General features: G+C 44.1%; 1 protein-coding gene and 1 long non-coding RNA gene across 2 annotated transcripts in view; one reads left to right on the top strand and one right to left on the bottom strand.

The window, feature by feature from the left end:
* Positions 1-25822, top strand: part of LOC139103342 (uncharacterized) — a 96446-nt gene that overhangs the window by 7211 nt on the left and 63413 nt on the right. The gene's annotated exons all lie outside the window — the stretch shown is intronic.
* On the bottom strand, positions 1694-25155 carry LOC139103061 (homeotic protein Sex combs reduced). Its single transcript, XM_070657401.1, has 2 exons — positions 18289-25155; positions 1694-4459 (listed from the first exon to the last, which is right to left on the bottom strand). The coding sequence occupies exons 1-2, from the start codon at positions 19097-19099 to the stop codon at positions 4155-4157; spliced, it is 1116 nt and encodes a 371-aa protein (XP_070513502.1). The 5' UTR covers positions 19100-25155; the 3' UTR covers positions 1694-4154.

Genomic DNA, 25822 nt, shown 5'->3' with positions numbered 1-25822 from the left:
GAGCGGCCCGATTTAATCGAGAGGTCGTGACCTCAGGGTAGGCTGGCGCCATAGCGCCTCTTTATGCCGTTACAGTGTATACCGGAGATATACCTGTACACCGAAAGTCACGGTTACCTCGCCGCGGTCCCTGACAAAGGTGCACCTACGGGGCCGATCGGATTCGCGTCGTCATCGTCGGTAGCTTAGACGATCTTAGCCGTTCGAGTGAGTCCTGTGACGGATCGTGACTTGCGATAAGCCGCGTTTCTTCTCTCGTTCTCTTCCTACACGACTCCCGGTCCGCCTCGGTAGTTTTCAAGGGTGTGACTCCGCTTTATCGCACACGACTTTCCGCTGCCGATACGCGATCCTTATCGGTGATTCATTCGGGAGGAACGAAAACGCGAAGTGTCCACGTTGGGCGTGCGCATTCTCGTGAGTCGATCAGCCCCGCGAAGCTAATTAACCTTAAAATAAATGCGTCTCGGGAGCAGCGCTGGATATAAATTAATTGAAGCTTAGCAGACCAGTCGGATTTTCCGCGGACGATTTAGCTCGAACGCGCGTTCGCCTAATTAAAGTAATGAAATGTGTTATTAGCGGAGGAATCTGTATCGCGGCTGGATAACCCGCGTGGTCATCGTACAATTTTTCAACATGCGCGTTATCGTGTTTCACGTTTGAGCGATAAAGCGGGAGCGTTAAAGTATTGTATCAGTAATTATAAACATAATAATTATCGTCGTGCGTCATAATTAACATTGCCGGTCCAGTTCCCTTTGTTACGCTCGGCCGTTAGCGTATTTAGTTAATTTGTAAAATAACGACGGCGCTTAATAATTCGACGCCCCGTGTTATCAATCGCGCACGAACAAGTGAGCTCGTTCTCGTGTCGCAGGTTTTGGAAAAAAAGAAAAAAAAGAAGTAGACACCGGTGGATTTTTCTGTACGTCATACCATTTAATAATTACAATTTAAATTATATTTAATTATACGGATCTTACACGTACGGTGCTCTAGGTTACGTAGATGTAATAAGTAAATACTTTTAGTTAGGCTATTTTACGTATATTACATGGAATGAAATAACATCTGAGTGACGCTACGCGAAACGTAATACTTGAGCTTAATTTTTACCACGGAGAGAGAACGCACGTTTCTTTGCACCTTGACGAATAAATAGCGAACGCCGGTGAGTTTCCATTTCGTCTCTTACCTCGACCGCCGCCGCGGCGGCCGGTAGGCAATGCCACGAGCGGCTCCGAATCGATTTTCGATAAGCATCGAGATAGCACGGCTACGTATCCCGCCGATGGATCTCGTGTAAAAGAGTAATGCAAATCCTTGCATTATTTGTGCACATCATTCATAGGTACGGGACGTGTTGTACGACACGCGGCGTAAACAACAAAAAAGAAAAAAAAATAATAATAATAATAACGAAACAAATAAAATACAAATATTAACACTCGACCAAAATCATAAGCAACAGACTCACTCTCAATACATTAATAAAGGTAATATCGAGAATTTCAATAATGATAATGATAATAATTATAATAATAATATAATAATGCTCACTATGCTTTATTTAAATATCCATATAGTGTACCAGGCGATAACGAAAAAAAATATATATATAATAATAAAATTAACTAAAATAAAGTAGTTTTTATATTTAATAATATTTTTATATAAAAAAACAGATATCTTTTTACAAAAAAAAAAAAAAAAAAAAGTTAGATCCGAAACGTTGCTTATTTTAAATTAATTGAATACAAAATACCATCTAATTATGAGCAGCTTCACATCAGAGATCAATCAACTGTGACTTATCAATCCGTGACTCATCAACGAAAGAAATGGTCTTCTTTCGTTACCGCCTCGTACAGTGATAACGTCTCGTTCGATATCGTGTTATATATATATATATATATATATATATATATATATTTTTAATAATTATGTACAATTCAATGCTAGCCTAGCTAGAAGGTCTCTTCTTATTTGTTTCACCCTTTGCTTAGAATCTCAAACAACATACACGCACACTAAATTCCCTGTATTTTTCCGAATTTGCATCGCGCGGCGCGCGGCTATGACAATTCAATAAGCATCAGAGCAACTGCCTTCCCATCGCTGTCGTATCACAAGATAATCAATTACTCGAATACTAGCTAATTAGTTTACACGTTTGCGCTCGCTTTTCAGCTAACTAACTGACTCTCTCTCTTTCTTTTTTTTTCCTCTCAAGCCTTTCTCATTGAATCAACGCATTTTCTCGCGCCACACTCGGCCCCACGCACACGTTTACGTATATCTTGCGTCAATAAATACGCGTAATCAGGCAGCACGTGCATGCAATTTTGCGTTAGGTATTCAGCGCACACACATTGCACTATCGTAGTCGGACTCGCGATGTATCCGGGGTCGTTTATCCCGTTTTGACCGCACGAAACGTTTTTCCTTCGTCCCTTCTCCCATTTTTTTTCCTCTTTCCCTTAGTAGCTCGGACTTTTTAAAACTATGATTATGGAAACTAATAAGTTCCTATGTGGATTAAAGTTACTATAGTCGATGCGCGAGAAACAATAGTAGTTCACTTGTCGTATCGATCGTCGCGATAAAATGCTTGGATGCGGCAGAATAAAATGAACAGCGAGCCCCGCGCGAGATTTTTCCTACGTATCGACGATATTAGGAACTACGCGGCTGCTCCGGGGAGACATCGGTTACATCTTATACTGCAAATTATGTACAAAGAGACGCAGGGTCGTAGCTGTCCACCGTTTCATCGATGAATTAAAATCTTTTTTTTAAGCATTAAACACAAACTGCGCGACGCGAGAGGGTTGATTTTTTTTCGGGAAAGCTTGGCTGCTTCGTTGTATAAAGCTCATTCAGTAACTTCTAGCGTTGCGTCATCAAAGTAAAAGATAAAGATATGCGAAAGAGTAGCCAAATTAATCGAAGCGTTTGATATACAAAATATATTATAACGTTATGAAATATTATAGACATTTTTGTTGATAGAAGGATGTAAAAATTTATAATTTAGCTCCATAGGTGTTAGCTATAATTCACCGTTTTAATCACATGCAAATTATGCTGTACGAATATCTCGGTTGTTATTCTATTAATGTAGTCGACGCGTATTAGCCGTATCTTATTCGCTAAGAATACTTTATGGAGTCAGCATAATTTATACGTAATCAAGAAGAATTTCTAAAGGTCACTTCTCCCTTCGAGACCGCCGAGGAATTAATTCGAGTATAAATAGGACGCCTTATGATCTATGATACAGAGATTTTTACGTGAAAATATGTCGCTCTTGAAGTTACCTCGCGTCTCTCGGCCGCGAGTTATAGGTTCGAAAGGGGCTTAAGAGAACCGCGCGCGGTAGAAACAATAAATAAATGCGCAAGCGCGTTCTCGAATTTGCGTACCTCGATCGTCGGACGATCGGCTTCCCGTGAAACAGTGCGCAGCCAGGACAAGATAATTAATTTGTTATCTGGTTAATTAATTACTTAGATCGCTGCTTTCTACACCTTAAACTAGAGATTCGGCTTATCTCACCCGCTGAGGTGGCCTCTCATTCGCATCGTTAGCGCTCATTATTAATATCCTGCGATCGCGCGCATGAGAGCCCCTCGGAGCGCGTCCAGTCTATCAAGTCGGGCGCACGGCGCTATGTATGCAGAAAATTTTGGCTTTCCTTCAACTTCGAGGTCATCCAGCGGCAAGTACCCGCGCGTCCGCGGACCGAATGCGAAACGGGAACGGTTCGTTCGTCGCGCGCGGCCTTCGACGAGAGGGTGTGTCTTTTTCGCCTCTCGGTGTCTCCTCGCGGCCGCGGCTAGGCTAAATAAACCGCGGAAATAATTTAAGTACGTTATCGACTTGTGAGGGGAGGTCTTTCGCTCCCTCGTCGACCGAGTCAACCGTCCGCGGAATCGGCGGGACGCACCACGTGTCCTGCTGGAAGTGAAGACCTCCCTTCCCTCCCCGAGCCCGTCAGCGTCACCGGTTGACAGTTGAGTGACTTCCCTCGTGACGCGGGATCCCGAGGGCGGAGGGAAATAAAAAAAAGCCCTTTAGAAGTTCTGCTCGCCGTACATCCCGGGGAACCGGACCGCGTGTGCTCCGAGCTCGGCGGGCGAGAACTCGTCCTATGTGGCCAAGTGTGCGAACTGGCCGGGGTGGGGCGCGAACTGGTAAGGGTGCCCGTACGGCGACATGTGGTACGGCACGATGTTCATGCTCGCCATCTTGTGCTCCTTCTTCCACTTCATACGCCGATTTTGGAACCAGATCTTTATCTGGCGCTCGGTGAGGCACAGGGCATGCGCGATCTCGATGCGACGCCGCCTCGTCAGGTAGCGATTGAAGTGAAACTCTTTCTCCAGCTCCAGCGTCTGGTACCTGGTGTACGAAGTCCTCTGCCGCTTTGTCTCGCCGTTCGCATTTACCGTACCTGGAAATCGAGAATCGTTGTTATTTCGTTGAAGAAGAGGACAAATAACGTGTATGAAACGTGGACTTTATTAAAAAAAAAAAGAAAAATTATCTTATTATATTAGAAATAAATCTGTTCGTCGCGTGTTCGTCAAATACTTATAAATAGTTATTTATATATATATGTATATTTATATATACGAAGTAAGAGATAAATCGCGTTTTTGCAGCCGCGGATCTTATCGTGTGTAGGAGTCCCTTGAGTGGAAAAGGGATTGAATAAAAAAATACTGGCGATGCATGTTATTAAAGGCTCGGGCGCGTGCAACGCGTGACGACCTCGTTAATTATTTCAACGAGTCGGTGGTTAATGCCTCTGCCAGTGCTACCGCGGATTGCGAGTTGCCGGTCAACTTGGCAGCTGTTTTACTTATTTGCTCTGCACGCCCCGGCCATAAATAATTTTGCAACGCTATTATTACGATACTTCGCCTATTACGTCTACTTCCTTCACAAAAGTCGCGCGAAACGACGTCTAAAATGAGCTCCGAATTAGCCCCAATGTCACACGCGGCTCGATAGACCCATCGAAGTAAATCATCATCGATTTAATAACCGATGCGATCATAATTTGACATCGCGTAAATAATTTTTTTAGTTCCAGATTTATAGTAATTTCCAGCGAATTGCTGCCATCGATGATAGAAAAAAAGAGCACACAAAATTCCGGAAATTAAAATAAAAAGACTATTAATCTGTCTTATTCATGATTTTCAAAAATTACATGTAGAAAATGTCTTTTGCATATGATTGATACGATAGTTTTTCGGATGGTTTGTAATAGCTTTAATGTCGATGCTATTTGCGTAATTTTTATATAGCGCCCGACGTATTAATAATTCCCACCCTTCTTCTTCGTTAAGACCTCTGTTCGTTGCATCAGCAGGTGCTACACGAACGAGGGTGCCGTTCGTTCGTGCATTTTCAGGTTCATCGTGATCACGGGTCATCGCGGATATTAAAGGCCCGGCTCATTTACAGTTATAATAGGCGGCCATTAATGACATAGGTCAAGGGAAAAAAATCGGGCAGGCAAAACCGCACAGAATTAAAAATAACGTGACAATTTTAATAGTCATAATAGTCAAACAGCCGTTTAATCTTCGGTGAAGAAATTATATGAAAAAATAAATTCGGTAAATTAAGCAATAGAAAAATAAAAGAATTCTTATCGTTCCTATTGAAGGCGCGATTCCGTTCATTTGTGTTTGAAATTATCCGGCATCTCGAGGGTTTGCGCGTAACATCGATAGGTTCAAAGATTTGTTCCACGGCTCTGAGCAGCGTGAACCGAGCGCTTTCACGAGAGCGACAAGCGTTTTCGCATAGGACGGCAAACGGCGTTTAACAACGAAGCTCCTACCGGGCTTAATGACAGGACCCTTCGTCCGGTGTTATCGCTTTCCTCCCGATGTAACACGCCGCCGGGTCGTGCGGCCTGACTTTTTAATAAATAGTGTTCTGGTTGTCTGGACACGGACTCGTTCGGTCTGCATATCGTTTATTCGGCGCACCTACCCGTTTTGTAACAGCCAAACGAAATTCCTTTTTCGGCCTTTTTGCGTTACTATGGGATATTCCTGATAACTGAAAATAATTCAGATACACGAGCCGCAAAATTTCCGAATTCTTTTTATCCCCCTCAACTCTTCAGCTTCTTATTTCTTTTCATTAATTTTGTTCTTGTTTTGAGTAATGTTTCGTGCAACCGCGTGCATGTCTTTCTTTTCTTTCCGCTTCGTTAAATAAAATTGTTATAAAATATAAAAGACCGGCCAGAAGAAATGCTTTCTAACTATACATCTCGCAATTTTTTTTTTCTTTTTTATCTTTTCGTGATAAACCGTGCTAGTAATACCTCATTGACATTTACACAACGCGTGCTGGTGTGCGGAGGAATGCACTTGCCGAAGGCTGGTGAGAAAACTCGGCGATGCTTATGTGCGATTGAAATATGTTTCTTAGGCGCGCCATGTTAATTCCTCCAACTAATACCGCAAGAGAGATCTCGATGCGCTCACAACGCTTTGCTTGATGTCTATAACAGGTTCAGGGTTTTTTATCATCCCTAGAGAACACGCGCAGGAGTATAACAACCTCGGAATGATATAATTGCACGCGTGTGTGTGAGCGCGCGTGTGTGTGGGGGCGCGCGTTAAATCGCTGAATATTATTTTATCTTCGATGTACCCGTGATTTATTATTTCTTTTTTTAGCGGCCATACCTTTTGACGCATTAAAGTACCGCGATAATCGCTGACCCGATTAAATTTCACGCGTGTCAGGCACACCTGTTTAATTAGCATTTAGATTCTATCTCGCGCGATCTCGGTTAGTTATTCCCGTACTATAAATTCTAAAAGCATCGAGAGGGGAAGTGAGAGCCAATATGTTATTGTAACTTGAATTTCCGTAATCACACGCGTGACTTGCGTCATATATCTTCCCGTAATAAATTTCGTAATCTCATTGAATCTCGAGCAGATGCAACGGGAGCGCGCCTCGTTTTGTCAATTCGTGAGTACGGGGCAGGGCCTCCAAGTAATTTTACTTTCTTTAGGGAATAATCGGTCGGAAAAGTAAGACGCGGTCGTTACCAGCGAAAGAGTAATTAGTCAATACCCAAGATCGATCGGGCAACGTCATATGTTCATTAAAAAAAAAAAAAAAAAAAAAAACCCTCTGTAAAACTATCTCGTTATCAGCCAGCTGATCGCAGTTATCGATAATATTATTTATCCTGTTTAATCCTGTACAATTAGGTGCTGTAACTATCAGGAATCAGTAATAAGATTTCGAATATCCATATGGTTTGCATAATAAATTACAAGAAAGTTAATTAAAGTTTTAATCTGAAAATAGTGAGGAAAATAAAACACCGCGGCTAAATTAAACGTATCTATATATCTCTCCAAGTTTTTGGAATGATGAACAAGTTTAGTTGTGTTAAGTCCTCGGGGCTTTTCGTCGTGACGCGATTTCAGCGTACGGATAAAGATCGAAATAAAGGCGTTCAGCGTGTCTATCACGCAATGAGAGATGTGCGGGCCAAAGAGGTGCGCATAGCTGTCGTCGTTGTATGTAAGACTGTGGCGCGGGCTAAGCGCAGGGCCATGTCGCGTCACCCATCTCGATGTCACCTCGTGTCGTCTAGCCTTTTCGTGCCTCGCTCTTAATAGAACGTGCGGAGCGCGCGTGTATTCGCGCCGTACCCTGTACCAAGGCGTGTGTCACCAGTCTGCCAGTCCGACGACTGTTCCGTCTGCCTCTGACTGACAGATCGGCTGGCTGAGGCTGAGTAACACGTGATCGGGATAAAATCCCACGCGACTCCAGGGACCGTTCCTGGTACGCCCGATTCTGAACCGCTCGGTTTTTAATACGCGCCCAAGCCGTGACTCTCTTTCTCTCTTTCTCAAACCCGGCAGCTCTGGCTCTATTGGTCACATACGTACTTTTTTTTAATAACAATATATATATAACAAAAAAGAATCGTGATATAAATAAAAGAAAATTTTTTTAAGTTATGTAGTTAGATCATTGTTATTTATATTTTATGTTAATTAAATTAGCTTAAACTGTTGAGAGCATAATTATTTTCACTGCTAGTCGTAGGCGTTTAACCGAACTCGGTCAGTTGCGTAAATCGAGAATGTTATATGTATATCGTCACTCTCGATAGATTGCAGATTAGGTGCCGAGAAAGGAGTCAAAGTATCTCGCGGCCGTATTGCATTCCGCGAGTAGATCGGTATGTGACGTGCGTTTGTACAGATATGAGTTCAGTATGTCGGGAGCAAGTTTCACGAAAGTATATATATAGAACTCTTTTGCCACCCCCAACCCCCGGCATATATCTGAATGGTTATCTGATACGAAGGGCTCAACTGAGGCGGTATCAGTTCTTTCCATCTCCACGATCGATTAAAGAATCCCAAAGAAACCAATGAAAATCCGCAAGTTTCGCGACGTAATGAACAGCGGGGGAATTGTTTCAAATCTCGTTACCGTTAGATATATCAGACGCCAATTTCTCACGGTGTTAATGAATCACGGTTAAATGAGTTTAATCACGTGCAAGTTCAATCTAGGCCTTACTTAGTTTTTCGACTTTTTGCGGCGAGAAAAAAAATTGTTTTTTTATTATTCTCTGTATATTATTGAATAAGTTAATTTTTACTACGCCATTATTTTATTTAAAATATTTTCTTCCAGAGTTAATATTTCAGAATTAATATATTAATCAATATATTTTATTATTCGTAACAAAATTAATAAACGAAGAAAACAGATGCTTTTTAAAGGGTTCTAAAAAAATTTTATTTTAATTGTTAGTATAAAAATATGAAAAATATGAGGTGCGCACTTAAACGAAATGATTTCATTTATAATGTAAATTCTGTGGTAAAGCGGACCGTACTACTGACAAAGGGAAATGGAAGATTCATAAATAACCCGGGCAGTTCGTCGCGGCTATTATGCAATTATGATTGCATCGCTGTAGCATAGGTGGTCTAAGGCTTCAAGATCTCATTCGACCGTACAAGATAGTGTCCCCTTAAAAGTTGTCACTGTTTCAGTCGTTCAGCTAGTCGTATCGCGTGGCTGACACATCCCGTCTTCGTTTTCTGCCCCGTCCAAGTTCTACGTTACTAATGGCAGCCTCGTAGCAAGTGCCTCTTTTAATTCGTTTTTTTTTTATTCTGTAAATTCCACGAAACAACAAGAAGAAAAATTACGTATACTCTGTACATTCACGCGCGAGAATATTTCAAGAACTCAACGCAGCTCGAATTGCGTATTAAATTAAAATATAAATAAAAGATTTAATTGCAAATTTATTTTACACACGGCTCTGCAGGTTTATTGTCAGGGAAATGTCGCGCTGCGCTCGCATCACTCGCCATGCAATTGTGCGCCAGATAATTATCTAATAGTTAAGCATATAGACTGATAATTTGTCCTCGCCGCAATTTATTTCGCAGTTCTTATCCTCGCCGGGACGCAGATTCGTGTCGATACGGGTTGAGTTACACGTAATGCCCGCCGATGTCGGGGCAATGATAGCAGATCATTCGATACGCGCGCCTCCGTTTGGCTCGTCGCCATCGGATTTTCGCCGGAACCGCCACGATATACAGCCGCGAGCGTAATCCACGGGCAATTTAAATTTATCCGCACGCGGCACCGAGTCAGTCAGCCTCCGCTCGGGGCTGATTTGTGACCCGCCCGTGGTCGCGCAGCTGACGGGCCGATCGGCAAAGATCGGCGCCGTCCTCCACGGTCTCCGCGTTCCGGCATTCCGCGACGAGGTAGGCGAATCGCGGGGCTCTAGGCGTCTACGATCCACCTGTTACCAAACGTTTTGAACGCCGGGAAGACCTGTCGCCCGCTCGTGAATCCGCGGAGGATCTATTTCGATCGGCACGCAGCTGACACGCCCGGACCACACCGCGGAAAGTTGCCGGTTATAAATCTTCGAGGGTACACGCGAGTCGTCCGCTCAAAGGGATCTATTAATTTCCCGGGTCCGCTCGCGGGCATGGAAACCCTTTCGTCGCTGTGCGCCGCGGTCGATCGCGGCTCAAGGGGATTTCCTGCGTTAATGAGGGTGTCACGTTTTGTTTCCGCGCGGGCTTTTATATACCGTGTCGCTAAAATTAAAAGCTAGACGCGATGTAAGTGGGTCGGGCGGACGTGTTCCTGTCAACGGGAAACGACGGAGCTCGCTCTCGCGCGACGGGAAATTCGTTTACGGAAAAAAGGGGGGCCGCGATACTGGAATTGGGGCATCCTCCGCGAGAGACGTGCGCATCGGACAGTTATAAATAGGTTGAAAAACTATTGCTCCTCGATTCGAAACGGGAACCAGCAAGTGGTTTTCGAGGACCGGATTCAAGCGGAAGAGAAACGCTGGAAGCGACGCGACGACGAGAAGGACGGGTGGTGCGCGAAAACGCCGAGATGGGGGAGGGAGGAGGGGGCGAGGGGAATGCAGAAAAGGGGGCGAAAGAGAGTGGCAGCCTTGCTGAAGCTTTTATGCCGAAGTTTGCGCGGCGGACGTTCCGCGGATCATTTGTTATCTTCCACGAGAAAGCTCTCTGACGCAAATAGGTTTGTTTCTGGCCGCTTTAAACGCTTCACAATAATCCGCGCGGACTCAAATTCAATTAACGCCTCGTCGTCCCCCGCCCGTCGTCGCGCACGTCCACCGCCCTTCCTTCATTTCGCACTTTGTGCTCGCTGACAGCATACAAAAGCCAGTACAGTCTTTCTTTCGTCTCTTTTATACATGGCGCATGAGCCATGGGAATATTGAGGTACGTGCCTCGAAGCCCTGATGACCTTGAACCCCCGCGAAATGTCCCAGCGAGGATGTGTCGCGCGAGAACGTCCCGCGAGGTATCGGCTCCGAGTGTTATCAAAGGGCGCCCGCAAGTATGTCGGTCCCAATCGCTTTTCGATAAAGCTGTCGCGCTCCTCCGATCGGCGCTCGACTAAAATTGGACTTTCTTTTTTCGCGGACTGGGTCATCTTCGCGAGACTGACAGAACCGAGAATAACGTATTATCCATTCTCTCTCGCCGCGCGGATTGAGCCCGGTTTCTATGTATGTGTGCGAGCCGCAAGAAACTGTCGTCCCGCCGACGGGGGTTACTTTATACAACCGAATGAAAGAGAGGCGCACGGGATATCGCGCGCGCATACATCGGCGGAGGAGGCGAGTCCTCGGATTGAGGAAGAATAGGAACCGAGGGCCGCGCGTCTCCATCCATCAGGCGACGGCCCGACCATCGCGTCCGACACACGCGACTCAAACCTACCGACAACCTCCCGAATGCATTATCTTCCCTCGAGGGGTACGCGCGCATATCATTTCAACCGATGGCCCTCTCCTCCGTCCGATTTCGGATAATCCTTCACGGGCGTTGGTCCACCGCGTTCGTATCACTTTACGATACCGCTCGCAATCAGTTCTAAAACACCGGGAGCAAGTCCCCGAAAGCTCGATATTAATTAAATTATATAAATATTATACTACGACAAGAAGGGACGATAAAAAAAATCAATCTCAGCGCGAACCGATGAAAGATTGATAAAGTCGGACTTGGACGGATCGCTGCGTATCCGACAATGGACCGTTTTGGGTATCTCAAACCGCTAATTGACAATAACCACGCGCGGGAATATACCGCTATTATCGCGCGAAGTGGACATCGGCGTTCTATAAATGTTCGCATGACCATTCGAACGCACGCACACGTGTCCACGGCGACGTGTGTGTATTGGACCGCGTAGAGCGTTCCTGCCGCTGGGAAAATTAATGACTTACCTTCACCGGGAACAATACAGTCAGCTGCGACTCTCTACGTGTCTGAGCACAGTGCGTCGCGGTGATGCGAGCTGCCTAAGGTCGAACAAAAACCCACACAGCCGTGCAAACTTGCGTACGCATGTGTATGTATGTTTATTTCATGCGCGTCACCTTGCGAATTGATTTATTCCCATCGAGAGCTAGGAGAAAATGCAAATGCGTAATTTTCATTCGACGGGCACCGCGCGTCTACGCGTATATTTCTTTCGATGACACGTTGAAGCTTCGCGCCGCAGGAAATCCGCGGACAAAGTGAAAGCGGCGAGTGCAATCGGGGCTATGTTTCAACAATGACGCGTTTAACTTCTTATCTTTCGAAAGTGCGCGCAGTGAGAGGAGAACGTGATTGCTCTCGGACCCACCTGTTATTTTATAACATCTTTAGCAAATAATTATAATCAACTCGGCCGTCAGAGCGATAAAAATCGCGTCAACTGTATTCCCGGATGGAATTATAATTAAAAACAGCCGCTCTTCGGCTTCGGCGATAGTTTTACAATTTTTTTCTTGGAGCGACGGAAACGGTTGAGTCAACTATATCCTCTGATAGAAATATCACAAGATTGCAATTGAGGCTGAATTTTTCTCTCGCGGCGGTGACACCTCGCCCACCGGAAGCGTCATAAAATCTCGGGCATCGACAGCTGCGACAAACGCCATTTGTCCCTCGTTTCGCGTAACATTCGTCGTGTCGTGCGGATAAATCTCATCGGGCTCGTGTGTCCCTTTTTCGAACTCTGCGTCCTCTATGAATCATGCAGCGCCTATGCTCCCGCGTTAGGTCGCTCCTCTTAGGAGGCTGTCCGTTCCGATCGTCCATGGCGTTCCTCCTAGTTACCCCACGACGCGGAGTGCCGGCGCAATCCCTCAGATAGTACGTAAGCCTCGCGCAAGCATTTATTTATGGTCCCGAGTCGCCGGGGTGTACGAGGACCGCCTCCGCACCACCCGAACACACTTCACCCGCGGCATCGCCGCTGAATAAAGCTGTTCCCCTCCGGAATCTGTCCTCGCCCATGATTTTTCCCCGTGAAAAAAAAAAACAAAAAAAAACGGCGAGGAATTCGCGATCATTTTCTCCTTTCCGCAGAGTTAATAATTATGGGAGGGTTCAGACTCGTCAACGAATGTCCATAAGAAATATTCACGCAAGTTGTTTTTATATAAAAAATTTTCTTCTGAAGGAATTGATACTTTAATTGACACTGCTTATATTTTGTTTAAGTAGATATTATTAAGTAGAATAATTTGTAACGTGTGCCGATAGACATGTTCCTCTCTGCGTGAGATCTTCTTTAAATTTCGTTCATAAAAACCTTCGTTAGAAAAAGATATTCTCTTCCCGTGTTACTTTCGATGAGTTGAACGAGCAGGACCGAAATAGTTGCACCAGAAGCAAAAAGGGGAGTTGTGTGCGGAGCGTGATTCCGTGCGAGGCACTCGCCATAACAAAATACGCGTTTATACTTTCATGGATTGAATCAGAGTAATTAGGCAATTGAGGCGTAGAGAAAAGTCCGTGGCAGTTGGTGAAAAAGTAAGTCCTACCGGAAAGAATCGTCGCTAACGATGCCGGCGACCTAATAAAATGATACCGATCATAATTACACATCGTGTTAAAAGGTTTTCTCGGTAAATTCCATTTCTTCACAAAAATATCTCGATATTAAAGCTTCAATATATTTTTTAAATTACTTAAAATATTATAACGTCTGACCAAAAAAAAATTATATTTTTAATATCTTGCTACAATAGTTTAATTTATATTTTTATCCGAATTTAACTCGAAATATTCTTTTATTCCAGTTATTAATTTGTGTGAGATTTTATCGCAACTATAAAATTTACATAAGTTTCTTCTTCTAATCGCTCGCTGATTTATATATAAAAAAAAAATTCTGAAAATTATTCAGCTTTTGTCACTTGAATTTAGAAATTTGCTGCGCATACGAGCGGAGAGACCTCGCGGTGTTTTAACTAATGGCAATGAATGACAAATATCTACGGTTGATTTACGCGGGATATATTTCACGGCGGGGCTTGTTTCGCGGCGGTCAGAGCAAAACGGCCGGGAATTTGATTACATCACATTAGGCAGTACATTTTAAAAGGATGATGTAAGTGCGCAGAACCGCTGATCTTCGCGTGATTTATTTATCGCATCGCACGACCGGAATATACGCGCGACTATTATACATCGCATGCAAGCCCGCGTGTATCTTCTAAATCGAGTTGTCGCGACGGACGATGACGTTTTCCCGCACGACTCTCTCGCTTACGACGGCCGTCGCAGAGCCCGCGTTGTTAATAATCATTAGCGAAACTCCTGGAAGGTGCGGAAACGTTATCGCGATGCGTATTAATGCACGTGGGAAACGCGCGGGATTATATAAATACGTGACAATTTGTGTTTAATACAGTTATTACCCCGCCATGATCTACCGTGAAAAAGGAGTTAGCTTCTTTGAAGGCCAATTAAGTACGACTCGTTATCGCCGCGATAATTGACATTGTATTCGGTCGTACAGTTGCGTTTTAATATTTTCTCATCTCGCCCTGTTTGGCCCTTTCGGCAATTATTATCGCGCCCGCAAATCGCAGAGGAGATTAGGTAGCGTAAATTTTTTTTTTTTTTTTTGCGAAATACAGAAACGTTTCGCGGCAGACGGGAATAGAGAACAAAACGCTTGCGGTTATTTTTGCAGGGTAGCTTTTCGATTCACGCGTCGTGACAAAACCACGAAGTGTGTTGTACCGGCGGCGTCGCCCTTTACCGCGCCATTCAGCGTCGGCTCGTAAATTTTCGGAAGAGGGAATCTTCTCCTCGGGGAGGGTTTGTCGGCCGAAAGGGCGACTGCAGGAGCATAAGGATCAAGGATCCCCGTGGCGACCGGGCCACGCAGCAACAGGCGGCCCACTTCGCCCCCGGCACACATCCATTACCCCATCGGCTCATCCCGTTTGCACTAGGCGCTTGCGATGAAAATTTATGTCCTAATAAGTGATTCGCGTTCTGTCGCGGTTGGGCGCGAATCGCGAAACCGATAATAACCTCCTTCCCTTAACGTGACAAGTTGCAATCCGACAGATTCGACAGAGTTGCAGACCGTGAAAAAAACGTCGCGAATTATATTAATTAATAAACATCGAATGATTTAAATTTATGAATTTTTTTATTTTATTTAAAACGAGTTATTGAGGATATTATTTGAAGATTTGATAAAATAGTGAAACAAGGTTCTTTTTCAGCACGTTGCTTCTCATTTTTTTTTATTAAAGTGACAAATAATTTTACAAATAATACTTCCAAACGCGTAACACATACGCTTAGCGTGAATTTTCTGAAGAGACGTGGTCGGGAAATTATTTTTAGACGACGGTGGACAATTCTGGACTCCGCTAATCCTAATGCCTTCGAACGGTTGTACGCGTGGCGTGGATTGATTAAGCATCTCCGAATAAAAATTTTCCCCGGCGTAAAAAAATGCAGTATGCTATGTGGTTAGTAAAACCAGTTCTTTGAAGCGCGCGTCCTCGTATCTCCCTCCCCGTCAGTTGGTGCGCCGTAAGACGTACGTATGTGCGTGCATACGTTTGCTCGAGGCGCTGCACTTATTTTATCTGCGCCATATCGAAATCCCGCGCTCGGAATGCCAGACGGGCGAAAAAGCTCGTTTCCTTTCGTTTATCCGTCCTCGGTATTAATGCCCATGACTGCCGCGTGGAATTATGACGAATTAATTGAATAAAATGGCAATCAGGGAGGCCTGACATAATACCACGGTTCATTAAAATCATTTGTAGAACGCCGTGGCTCGACAAGAAAATCGTTCCGCCAACCATCACATATTTATGACGTGTAAATGTGCTAAGGGCACTAAGTGAGGATCCAGTTCCACTGGTTCGACTGTCTGCCCTTCCGGCGCGAGGGATTCGTACGTTGGGAATCACGTTGGTAGCCATCTATCAATCGGGACATACAGAAACGTGCCCTCTCCTCGCGGCGCTCCGCGCATCCTTATTTATGGCGGAGTGATCGGGCCCGTAATTACAGACTCCGTGACGAGAGCGACCTTCTGCTTATCTAAACAGGGGCTCCGGCGCTCGCTCCGCGTACGCACGCGGTCCGATATTTCGGAAATCAACTGTAGAACTGTTCATTTCGCGCATCAATTGCATGTTTATTCGCGCACGCTGCCCGCCGGACGATAGCCACTTATCTCGAGCCTATCTCGTACTTACTACTTAGCCCGAAGATGACCCACATGGTTATAGCTGCGCGCTTTCGCCGACAGCAAGGACGCTATCCAAAATTAATTTCTGCAGATTTACAAACGGCATTATCGTTTTTTTTTTATAAAAATGTGAAAAAATAGTTTAGATTTGTACGTGAATTTTAATTGAAAAAATTTTTTTTTTTTTTTGCGAGGCAAAGTAGTAAAATTAGAGTGATGAGTTATTTCGATCAAGACGGAATCTCTTGTTCGAGCCTTTGGTTATTAATAGGTAGTTTATTTTTTCAAATCTAGTGCTTAAACGTTTACGTATTAAAAGAAACAGAGAGCGGGCTTGAAAGCGACGAAACGGCTGGATGAAGTCTAAACGAAATGTCTTCTGTTAGTGAGCTCCATCCTCGACAAATCAATTATTTTCTTCTTAACGCGAATTATTTGCTTTCATTTCTAATTGGTCTCTGATTTTACACACATGCTGCTTCCTATACGTCTGTCAAACAATGTTCCTAAATTTTTCTCAGCTATTTCAAGTGCGATTAGAAAACGGCAATCGTCACTCCGCTTAAAATTCGAATCAATTTTAGTTTAATTGTTATGATACTTGATATATTACGTCAAGCGCGCAGAAAATACTTCGTTTAACAATGTGACGTTAATGTAACCGGCGCATCAGTCTATTCGCTTTCACCTTTCGCTTCTCGCAACGCGGGGCACACGCGAAATAATCGCGCGGGAAACGAGAGGCAAAAGGATGCTGCATCAAGCAAGCGGGCATGATGCGAGCGATCGGGCGAGGAAGCCGAAACTCGTACAAGAAAGATCCGAGCCGCGTATCCCGTTTGGGGGCCGATCCGAACGATCTTGAGGCCCTCCGTTCGAGCTAACCCGGGAGGACTAGAAGGAGACGGGCAACCCCCCGCGCCTTACAATGCAGCCTGATTTATGGCCCGGGCGCACATACATAGAGTTACACACGATATCATAATACCATTAATTCTTCGTCAAATTCCCCGCTGACTGAATCATACTGGCCGCGCAGTAAATCACACGGGGCGACTAATGTGAGCGCGACCAGCGCGCGCGCTGGGCTGTTTTATCTCCTTTGAACCACGGGGGCAGGTGAATCTAGTCTTGGTCCCCGCTGAATTACTGTTATCCGCTCGGGGCCGCACCCCCGCGACGCGCATTTCGTATCTCGAATCACAAGAGATCATTTCCGTGTGTATATTCGGTCATTCCGTTTGGAGAAAGAGCACGAGTCGCGACGCTCCGTTCCGTCATTCTCGATGCATTTATTGCGCGTTTGTTTTGCTCTGCGTTTGAGCATTTAATTGCTACCCACGATGTAATTAATATCTTATTATCTTTTCCTGCGTTCTAATTTTTTATTGACATGCTGCAATCACTTGACGCTTTGCATTTACGATGAAACACATTTAGACACAATGTGGAATATTCTTTTAATTGATATTTACGTAATACTGCCGGTTTAATATCGGGCGCAATAATTTGTTAATTGTTATCTCAATTCTCGTAACGATTATTCACCTTAAGATTGAATACGAGTTTATAGAATCTATTAATCGTGAGCGATTTGCAATTCAATGCCTTTTCTAATACCTGTGCTTTTCGCAATCTTTTCACGCAGAAATTATGTTACCGAAGACTGCATCACGCGGAATAATATATCGTTACTTTTAAAGCACGGTGGAAAATAAATAAATGTCTACAGCTATTTGCGTTTTAAATTAAATGATAATTTGCAAGTGTTGAAATTTTAACAGTAAAAATCCGAGTACAAATCGCTCATTAAAATTAAATAGACGTAAAATATGGAATTCTGCAATTCTACTGCGGTTCGGTATTTATACGCATCTAATAATCAAACGACACTTTAAAAGTTACAAAGAAAAAATTACATCGGGTGGGTCATATGCGCAAACTTAAATTTACAATAAAAGAAAAGAGTTAGAATCTTTCGTTTCGAGTCTTTCCTAACGTAATAATTAAACGATTTAATTACTCTTAATTTTTCCGTTTCCGTTTTACTTTTGCGATAAAAAATTTTTTTTTTTTGCATTTAAAAAAGGCGAGGAAGGAAACGAAAGTGTTTCTCGTAGGACCGCGCGGGTTTTCGCGACAGTGGAGTTTAAAAGATTCGATAGGTGAACGACTTACTCTGACCAATGTGAACCCTTTTCATCCACGGGTATATTTGAGGCGGGTTAGTGCCAGAGGGATTCCCCTTGTTGGACGAATTGTTACCCGTGCTAGAGGTGCTGGACGTGGAGGAAGCGGGCGACGAGGCGGAAGACGCCGTTGTCAGGGTTGAGTTTCCCTCGCCGACGCCTCTCGAGCTACCGCTGGGTGGTGAGGCCGCGGACGCGGCCACGGACGACCTTGACGAGCTACCAGGCGGCGAGGTCAGTCCCGACGCGGCTTTACTTGTACCGGGTGCCACCAAGGGCGTCGGGCTATTTCTCGAGGTGGACGTGGTCAAATCTTGAGGCGATGCCACGCTCGTGGACGATGTCGAATCGGCGTACTTGCAGCTTGACGTTGACGGCGCGGAGGGTGCCGAAGCGCCTTGCAAAAGCGGCGTCGTAGGGTCCGCGTGCAGCTGCTGTTGAGGATGATGCGGCTGATGGTGTTGCGATTGTTGAGCGTGCATGCCGTGCTGTGACGTCGCGGTCGCGTTTAGCCGTGGCTGCGGCTGCAGCTGAGTATAGTCTATCATTCCGGTTGGCGCGGTGTGCTGCATACCCGACGCCGGGGTAGCGTAGGGATGTTGAGGATAATGTTGTTGAGGCGAATAGCAAGGCGCGGGATAGCTTGTAGACGCCGCGTTTGGGTTGTAGTAATCGGCACCGGCCGGCGACGCTGCCTGCATCGGTTCTCCAGGCGAGTTCGCGGCCGGTCTCGCTTGCTGCTGTGGCTGCTGACCCGCGTAGCATGATGCGAGCGAGTTGACGAACTGATAGGAACTCATTCTTCACGTACCTCTTCGTCACTATACCAATTTCGCACGTCTACGTTCCGTCATTCACGCAAGCACTAACGTAGGGCTGATCCGGCCGAACAATACGCGTCGTCATTAAGCATGGAGAATCGTCATCGCGCGGCGGATAACGAAAATCGCGCGCGGCACACGTAATCGGTTACTCCGACAAGCTTCACCTTGTTCGTCGAACGATTCACAGCTATCACGACCTGTTACACGCGGAAGAAACACGTCCCTAAGCGATTCGATAATGAACGAGGGGTTCAGGGCTAATAGAGAGAGAGAAGCAGACGTCTGGCGGCAGGCGGGTCGAGCCTGAATTCGAACCGACCTGCGAGTCAAGTTTATGAGGGCCACGTGGGCCTGGGCTATAAAACTGTCTTCCGCTTCTTTACGACCTGAGGAGTCGCGATTACCTACAGAGAACTTGTGGGCCCACCGTGCAGTAGCGCGTAACGAGCGGCTTATCGAGGCGCCCCATTGAAGACGACCTTGTCGAGACTTCCCTCAATGAAGTAACACATATAAGCGCGCATTTAAAATTATTCGCGCGATGATTAATTATTGTTGACCGGCGTAGTCACAGGTGTTGCACTTAACGCGGCGGTTTTAACGTCGCGGGTAAACAGCCGAGGCGCGACCACGGTAAAGGGTGAAGTGGCGTATTCGCGCGAGCCCCGCCGTTCCTGTTGCGTGCGCGAAGGGTGGTTGGTATCGTACTGAAGGCCTCGCCGCGATCCAACGGAAGGCCGGTGTGTGCGGTAGCTTGTCACGTGCCCGCGCTCTCTGCGTGTCAGAGGAGCGCCTCCACCAATCCCTGCCGTTCGTCAAACCTTGATTGGTCTCTCCGTCGGCGTACGATTCTTCAACCCCGTTCCTTGCGCCTCCGTCGAGTCTCCGCTGCCGCTGGCGCTCGTCGTGTGGTAGTGTTGCCCGGCTGCTACCCGACGTGACAGGAACCGATGAGAGGGGTGTGCGTGAGAGCGAGAAAGACGACGAGAAAGAGGGGTCAAAGGAGAGGGGATAGCACCGTCAGGGGGGCTAATGGAGAGATATTCGGGAGCCCCTGAAATCGTTGGTGGAGGTTCGTGGAGGGAGAAGTATCTCGATCGCTCTCTCGTACTCCTCTGCAGCCTTCTGGCCGCGACGTCACCAAGAAGCAGTCTTCCGTCCGCTTCGCGAGGGGGGCTTACGCGCGCACGCGCCCCCTACTGTATAGCCTCGCGCTTAAGACGGATGAGAAAGAAAAGGGGTGGTACGGCACACGGGGGCGCGATTGTTCCTTACTGATCGACCGAAAATGATTCGCCCATTAATATCACCGTATCTTCGTCGATTCCATCCGTCGCGAGTCCATTCTACTTCGATCCCGCACGTATCATACTTTCCTCTTGATCAGGGGCACCGAAGAAAGTTACGTTTCACAATTCCAGGTTGCTTGCATATCGCAACGCGCGGGGACGGGAGTTTAGGTCGGCTCGCGCTTTGCCGTTTTCCTCGTTTCTTAGATCGCGAAGATCGGTATACGCTCGATCCGTCGTTAAGAAGTTCGCGACGGAATCGCGTTCGTCGCGCGAGAGGTGCGGATTCTCAACCCGAAATCGTGTGGTTCTCCAACCGCGGCTAAGTAAGGGGCGCACATAAGTCAGCTCGGTGGCCGCGGCTGACAGTTTTATGAGAGTTTGATAGTCTTCGCCGCTTACTCCTCTTTTCACAACGAAAGGACAGGAGAGAAAGGGCGGCTCGGAGCGGAAAAGAAATGCGTAAAAGAAGGAAAAGAGAGAGAAAGCGAGGAGAGGACAGGAGAAAGAGAGATAGAGATAGAAAAAGAGAGAGAGAGAGACACGCGCACTACGCACCGCACTCTTTATTGTCCCATAAATTCAAACCTGTTGCCTGTAGCTGAGAAAGACAAGGAGGGAAGAGCGTGCACGAGGTAGAATCCTCTCCCAATCGCGATTCGATTGACGCCCCCGTTATCGCTCGTACGGCGAACCCGGACGCAACTCGTAACTCACTGAGCTGGCCTGAGAGGAGAGCCTTCGGAGTTGGCGGCTCTAAGCAGAAGCATGTGTGACGTAGTAGCCAGTTGGTCAAACGGGGGGCACTCCAGGGTAGCGCCGGGGCGGAGGGGACGGTTGAGGAGGCGGAGCTCGCTTTGCTCATCGCAGATAAGACCGTACGAATTTTTTTTTTACACCTTATGCAAAATATTCTTTGACGTTTCGATACTACATCTTTTTTTTTCGTACGTGTTATACAGTTTATCTAATTTCATCAATTTCTCCCATAAAACTAAAATTTTTTATTATTAAGACAATATAAAATCTCATTAAAAACAACTTTGCGAGTATCGCGATTAAAGTGTGAAGCGTGGATTTTTCGATAACATTTTCTCGGTCGCGTCTTTTACGTACGTTTTCGTCCTCTGGATCTTTAGGCTTCGTTAGATCGTGACTCTGGCAATTAATAATTTTCAAAAACGGCACAATTTTTGAATACAAACCAATAGTGCTGCAGTTGCTCGCCAGATGTGGTAAGTGCGGCGATTCTCGTTGAATTGTGGCGCGCGCCCGCCCCCAGCCGCCCTATCCTTTCCTCCACTTCTCTCCCTCCACTTAATCGTTTGCCCCACTGCTCAGCCGAAACCGGCTATCTCTTCTACTTGGAGCGACTGCATCTGTGTACGTATGCCGACCATATCCCTACCATTTCTGCAGCATTCGCCACTTCAGAATCGGCTGTTTGTCCTACACCAACTATTACTTCAAGCCTCTTCTTTTGCGCGGCTGATGAATCGTGATTTAAAGACTGCTAAATGGCGGATTAAAATTCTATTTTATTACTCAATTGGGCGATGAATGACCGTTCTCCATTTTCGTCGTCTCGTTTAAAAATATTTATTTAATCGTGTTAGATTTATTTTCAAGAAATATAAGCGCGATTATATTTTGCATAAAATCTGAAGAAAGAAAAATTAATAACAATTATTTTCACAATTTGAGATAATTAGAAAAAATAATTATTGCAGTGGTTATCGGTCCAGTTAATTTGCGATTAAATTTTTTTAATTATTATACATTGATGATTGTTTTTAGAATTGAATTAAAAGGCGGTGACATGGAAATTAAAAAAAAAATTAAAAGTTTATATGATATAAATTATATTTGTGGTATTCTTTAAAATTTTAATCGTTAAGAATATTTTACTCTCCGCACGCGCGCGGACGCGTGTCAGCGGGTCAATGTGTTTTGATTTAACGCAATTGATGGCTGATGATGGCAAGATTTTACGGCAGGAAACAAGGCTATTTCGGTCGATCCGAGGTGCAGTGCCTTGAGATCTCGTGTCACTCGTCACGGTGGACCCTCTTCATTAGAATTTCCAATAAAGCTGTCGCAGGTGTAAAAAACGTATCAAGACCCCCATGAATCATGTGTCGCAAAGCGGAGCCGCCAAGACACGTGTATCTGTTATGCTTTCTCTTGGTAATTCGCGGGACGGTTTATGCACCCGTTCCCCTCTGTTCCTTCTTCTGCATTGCTATAATCTACCCCGTGCCGCCATCCATCCGGCGTCGACAGCTCGACGACTCGGCCAAGGCAATTATTATCATTGAAATTAGATTTCAATATTATACATGAAGAATCGCCCGAGTTACATGCGAACGTTCAACCGTGCAATTGCAAATCGATGGCAAAAGATAAATAAACGAATCAGTTATAAATTAAATAGCCAGGCTTCTTCGAGATCTAACGATTTTAATTGAACGATATATAAATTATTATCCTTATGCGATTTTTTTGTGAATTTAAAATCTATGCGTGCGTGAAAATTGATAACGAAGTATTTAATTAAATACGCGGATCTATTTTACTGAAATTCTGGACAGCACTCAAAAACAAATTTCACGCGGGAGGATTGGCAGAGAAAAAAAAAAATATATTCAATTCGAGGTTCACAGCTAAGACGCGTTGCACAAAAACCAATACGTATCCGCGTGCCGGCCATGATGGATTGTCGGAGCTATGGGAAACTATCTGTCAAGCACAATATCGACCCTCGCCTTCTCTGTCCAACCCCTGGAAACTCGGGGTTCACTCTCGCTGCCGCCGTCTCTCCTGGGGGGTGCGTTCTGCAATGTAGGTTTACCTACACATTGCCATACAAACCTTTCTCAGCCCCCTGTTTCCATCCTCTTCCCCCTCTTTTTCCATTTTCACCCAAATCTTCGACCATTTCGCGAACAACCTACCTCCTCTTTTATGGATTTTGCTCACCTAAGTGTGCATTATAATATGCAACATCTACAAATTTATTAATGTTATACGATATCCGAATTTTGACAAAAAAAAAAAAGAGTAATTGCGTAAATAAATGGCATAATGATTATTATTTAGAGAAGATAATTTTATATTTTTAGATTTTACTAAATTAAAAATTACAAAGCGCACTTTGTGCGCCCTATTTATTTTTTAACAACAAGTATACTTAACAAAGAAATGATTTATTTAAGTTACTTTTACAAATCTGTTTTATACTTGTTAATTTTTTTTGTATTAAGTCAATTTATTAATATTTTTATGGCACAAACACAAGACACAATACATATATGTATAAGCGTGTCACAGAAAGAATTCCTCCGTTTTACGCGATTAGACTGTAAAATCTGTTGCACTCTCAATTTCTGATCGAAAAACCGATGAATACTTATTGCCAGTTATTATCCACTTGCATCACTTGTGTCCATTTCGCGGCAAAACCACGTGAAACTGAAGGAAAAAATTTTTTGCGCTAAAAAACACTTGAAACGTTTAAAAAATAAAAGTAAAAGAAGAGCACTCATTCACGCACGCTTATGCTTTCAACCATCTTGTTTCGTGTGAACAGCGCAGCTGCAGGCTGCCCTTCTCTGTCCCATCCCCTAAATTCTAAGCCTGCCAAATGGTTTCAAGTTAATACTGCTTATAACACAACTAGATAGATATACAAATTCTTTATTTCCATAATTACATGTATATAAAATTTTTCTACAACTTCACTACGGAAGACTTGAAGCAAAAAATAATTTTATAAATTTAAAAAAAAATATAAGATTTATAAATATAAATACAATACTTCAATATTCTATTTTTTGGCTTATTCTTTAAAATAATATCGCTGAACATCCGTCTATATTAGGGATTTTAATTAATTAATTGAACTGAAAGGTTTAGTATCATACAATAACGTTTAAAATATTAAATATATATTATTGATAAGAGAAATAAAATTGTATATATTATATCAATGTCTGAAAATTTTAACCGCTACGCATATCTTTTTATTTAAGTGCAATAATATATAAATTTATTTTAATTATAAATAATATTATAATAATAATGTAGAAAAGCAATTTATATATACATAAAATTGTGTATGCATCATTGCGTTTGCATTACAAATTACAAAATTATATCGCAATTCATTGTATCGATATATACAATTTGATAAACGAAAATCCATTCTACTTGATATTGCAATAAAGAATAAAAATTGTTGCAAAATAAGAGAGATTATAAAGAAAAAGGAAACAGTTACAAGTATTATTGCATAATTATTATAAATGTATATTAACTTACATCTACTTATATGAAATTATAAATTATGTGCAAACTGAGGAAAAAGGTTTAGAAAATGTAATCGTAACTTTACTTAGCCGGAACAATTCAAATGAAGATCATTAATCAGGTCTAATGAATTATCCTTCGTACGTCAAAATATTTTTCGATGACGTGTGCAATACTCATAAGTAAAATTTGCCGTCAAAATGCAAAGTTAGGAAAAGAATGCCCAGAAGAAAATGCGATGTGAACGGCCGAGCTTTCGTGTACCTGAGCTATAGGATGCTCGTTGTTTAGCTCGGCCATAAATCATAGTGGTTGCAAGGTCAGCTGCCCCGATCTCGGCCGTGGCGGCATTCCCTCTTTACGAACCAGCGTGAAGGACCAACTTTGTCCTGAGTTTGCCATAAGTTTCTTTCTTAAAACTAACTCGATTAATTTTCGAACGTGAATATAGGTCTGTTCTTCGGATGCGCAACCGTACTGATTTCTTTTTTTTTTCTTTTTTTTTTCTTCTTTTTATTGCAAATTCTTACATCGTGCGTACACGCTGAATATACTCAGAGTATACTCAGAGTACACTTAGCGTGTACACACGATGTAAGAATTTGCAATATCTATCTATAGGTACCGTTATATGCGAAGCACCACGTCATATTTTCGTACAAAAATAAAACAATTTTGTCATTAAAACAAAAAGAAAAAAAAAAAATATTTTCACATATATTTTCTGATATGACGGCGGGAGGTTTCGGGGCGTTAGGACTTCGACAAAGACTCACCGTCGACAAATTAAAATAAAGATTAATCACGAGATTTCTGCCCACTGTACCGTTACAGCGACGAAACGAAGGAATAAGTGTTAACGACAAATTCGGAATTTGAGCTAGGTCGCATTACTGCGTTTTCGTACGAGCCGCTGCTCGCAGGAGTGTTTAAATAATTTGTTGTTAATGCGTTTCGGTTGCCGGCGTAATACTGCTGCTCTTCGTAATGCGGCGAGTCGTGCAAGTGCATTTGCGATGCTGAATTTAACAATTGTTGCTCATACGTCACCTGGGTGCTAACCTTCGGCCGTAAATTCGATGCCATCGATGTGTCCATAGCT

The sequence above is a fragment of the Cardiocondyla obscurior genome, linkage group LG06 (assembly GCF_019399895.1).
Source record: "Cardiocondyla obscurior isolate alpha-2009 linkage group LG06, Cobs3.1, whole genome shotgun sequence".
Classification (NCBI taxonomy): Eukaryota; Metazoa; Arthropoda; class Insecta; order Hymenoptera; family Formicidae; genus Cardiocondyla; species Cardiocondyla obscurior.
Note: the sequence above shows the minus strand (reverse complement) of the source record. Positions and strands in the feature narration are given on the sequence as shown.

Excerpts from the sequence above, each read along its gene's own strand:
- LOC139103061 (XM_070657401.1), bottom strand. The coding sequence starts at position 19,099 with ATGAGTTCCTATCAGTTCGTCAACTCGCTCGCATCATGCTACGCGGGT. Across the intron at positions 4,460-18,288 it reads AAGGGTTCACATTGGTCAGA|GTACGGTAAATGCGAACGGC; the intron begins GTAAGTCGTTCA and ends CTCGATTTCCAG.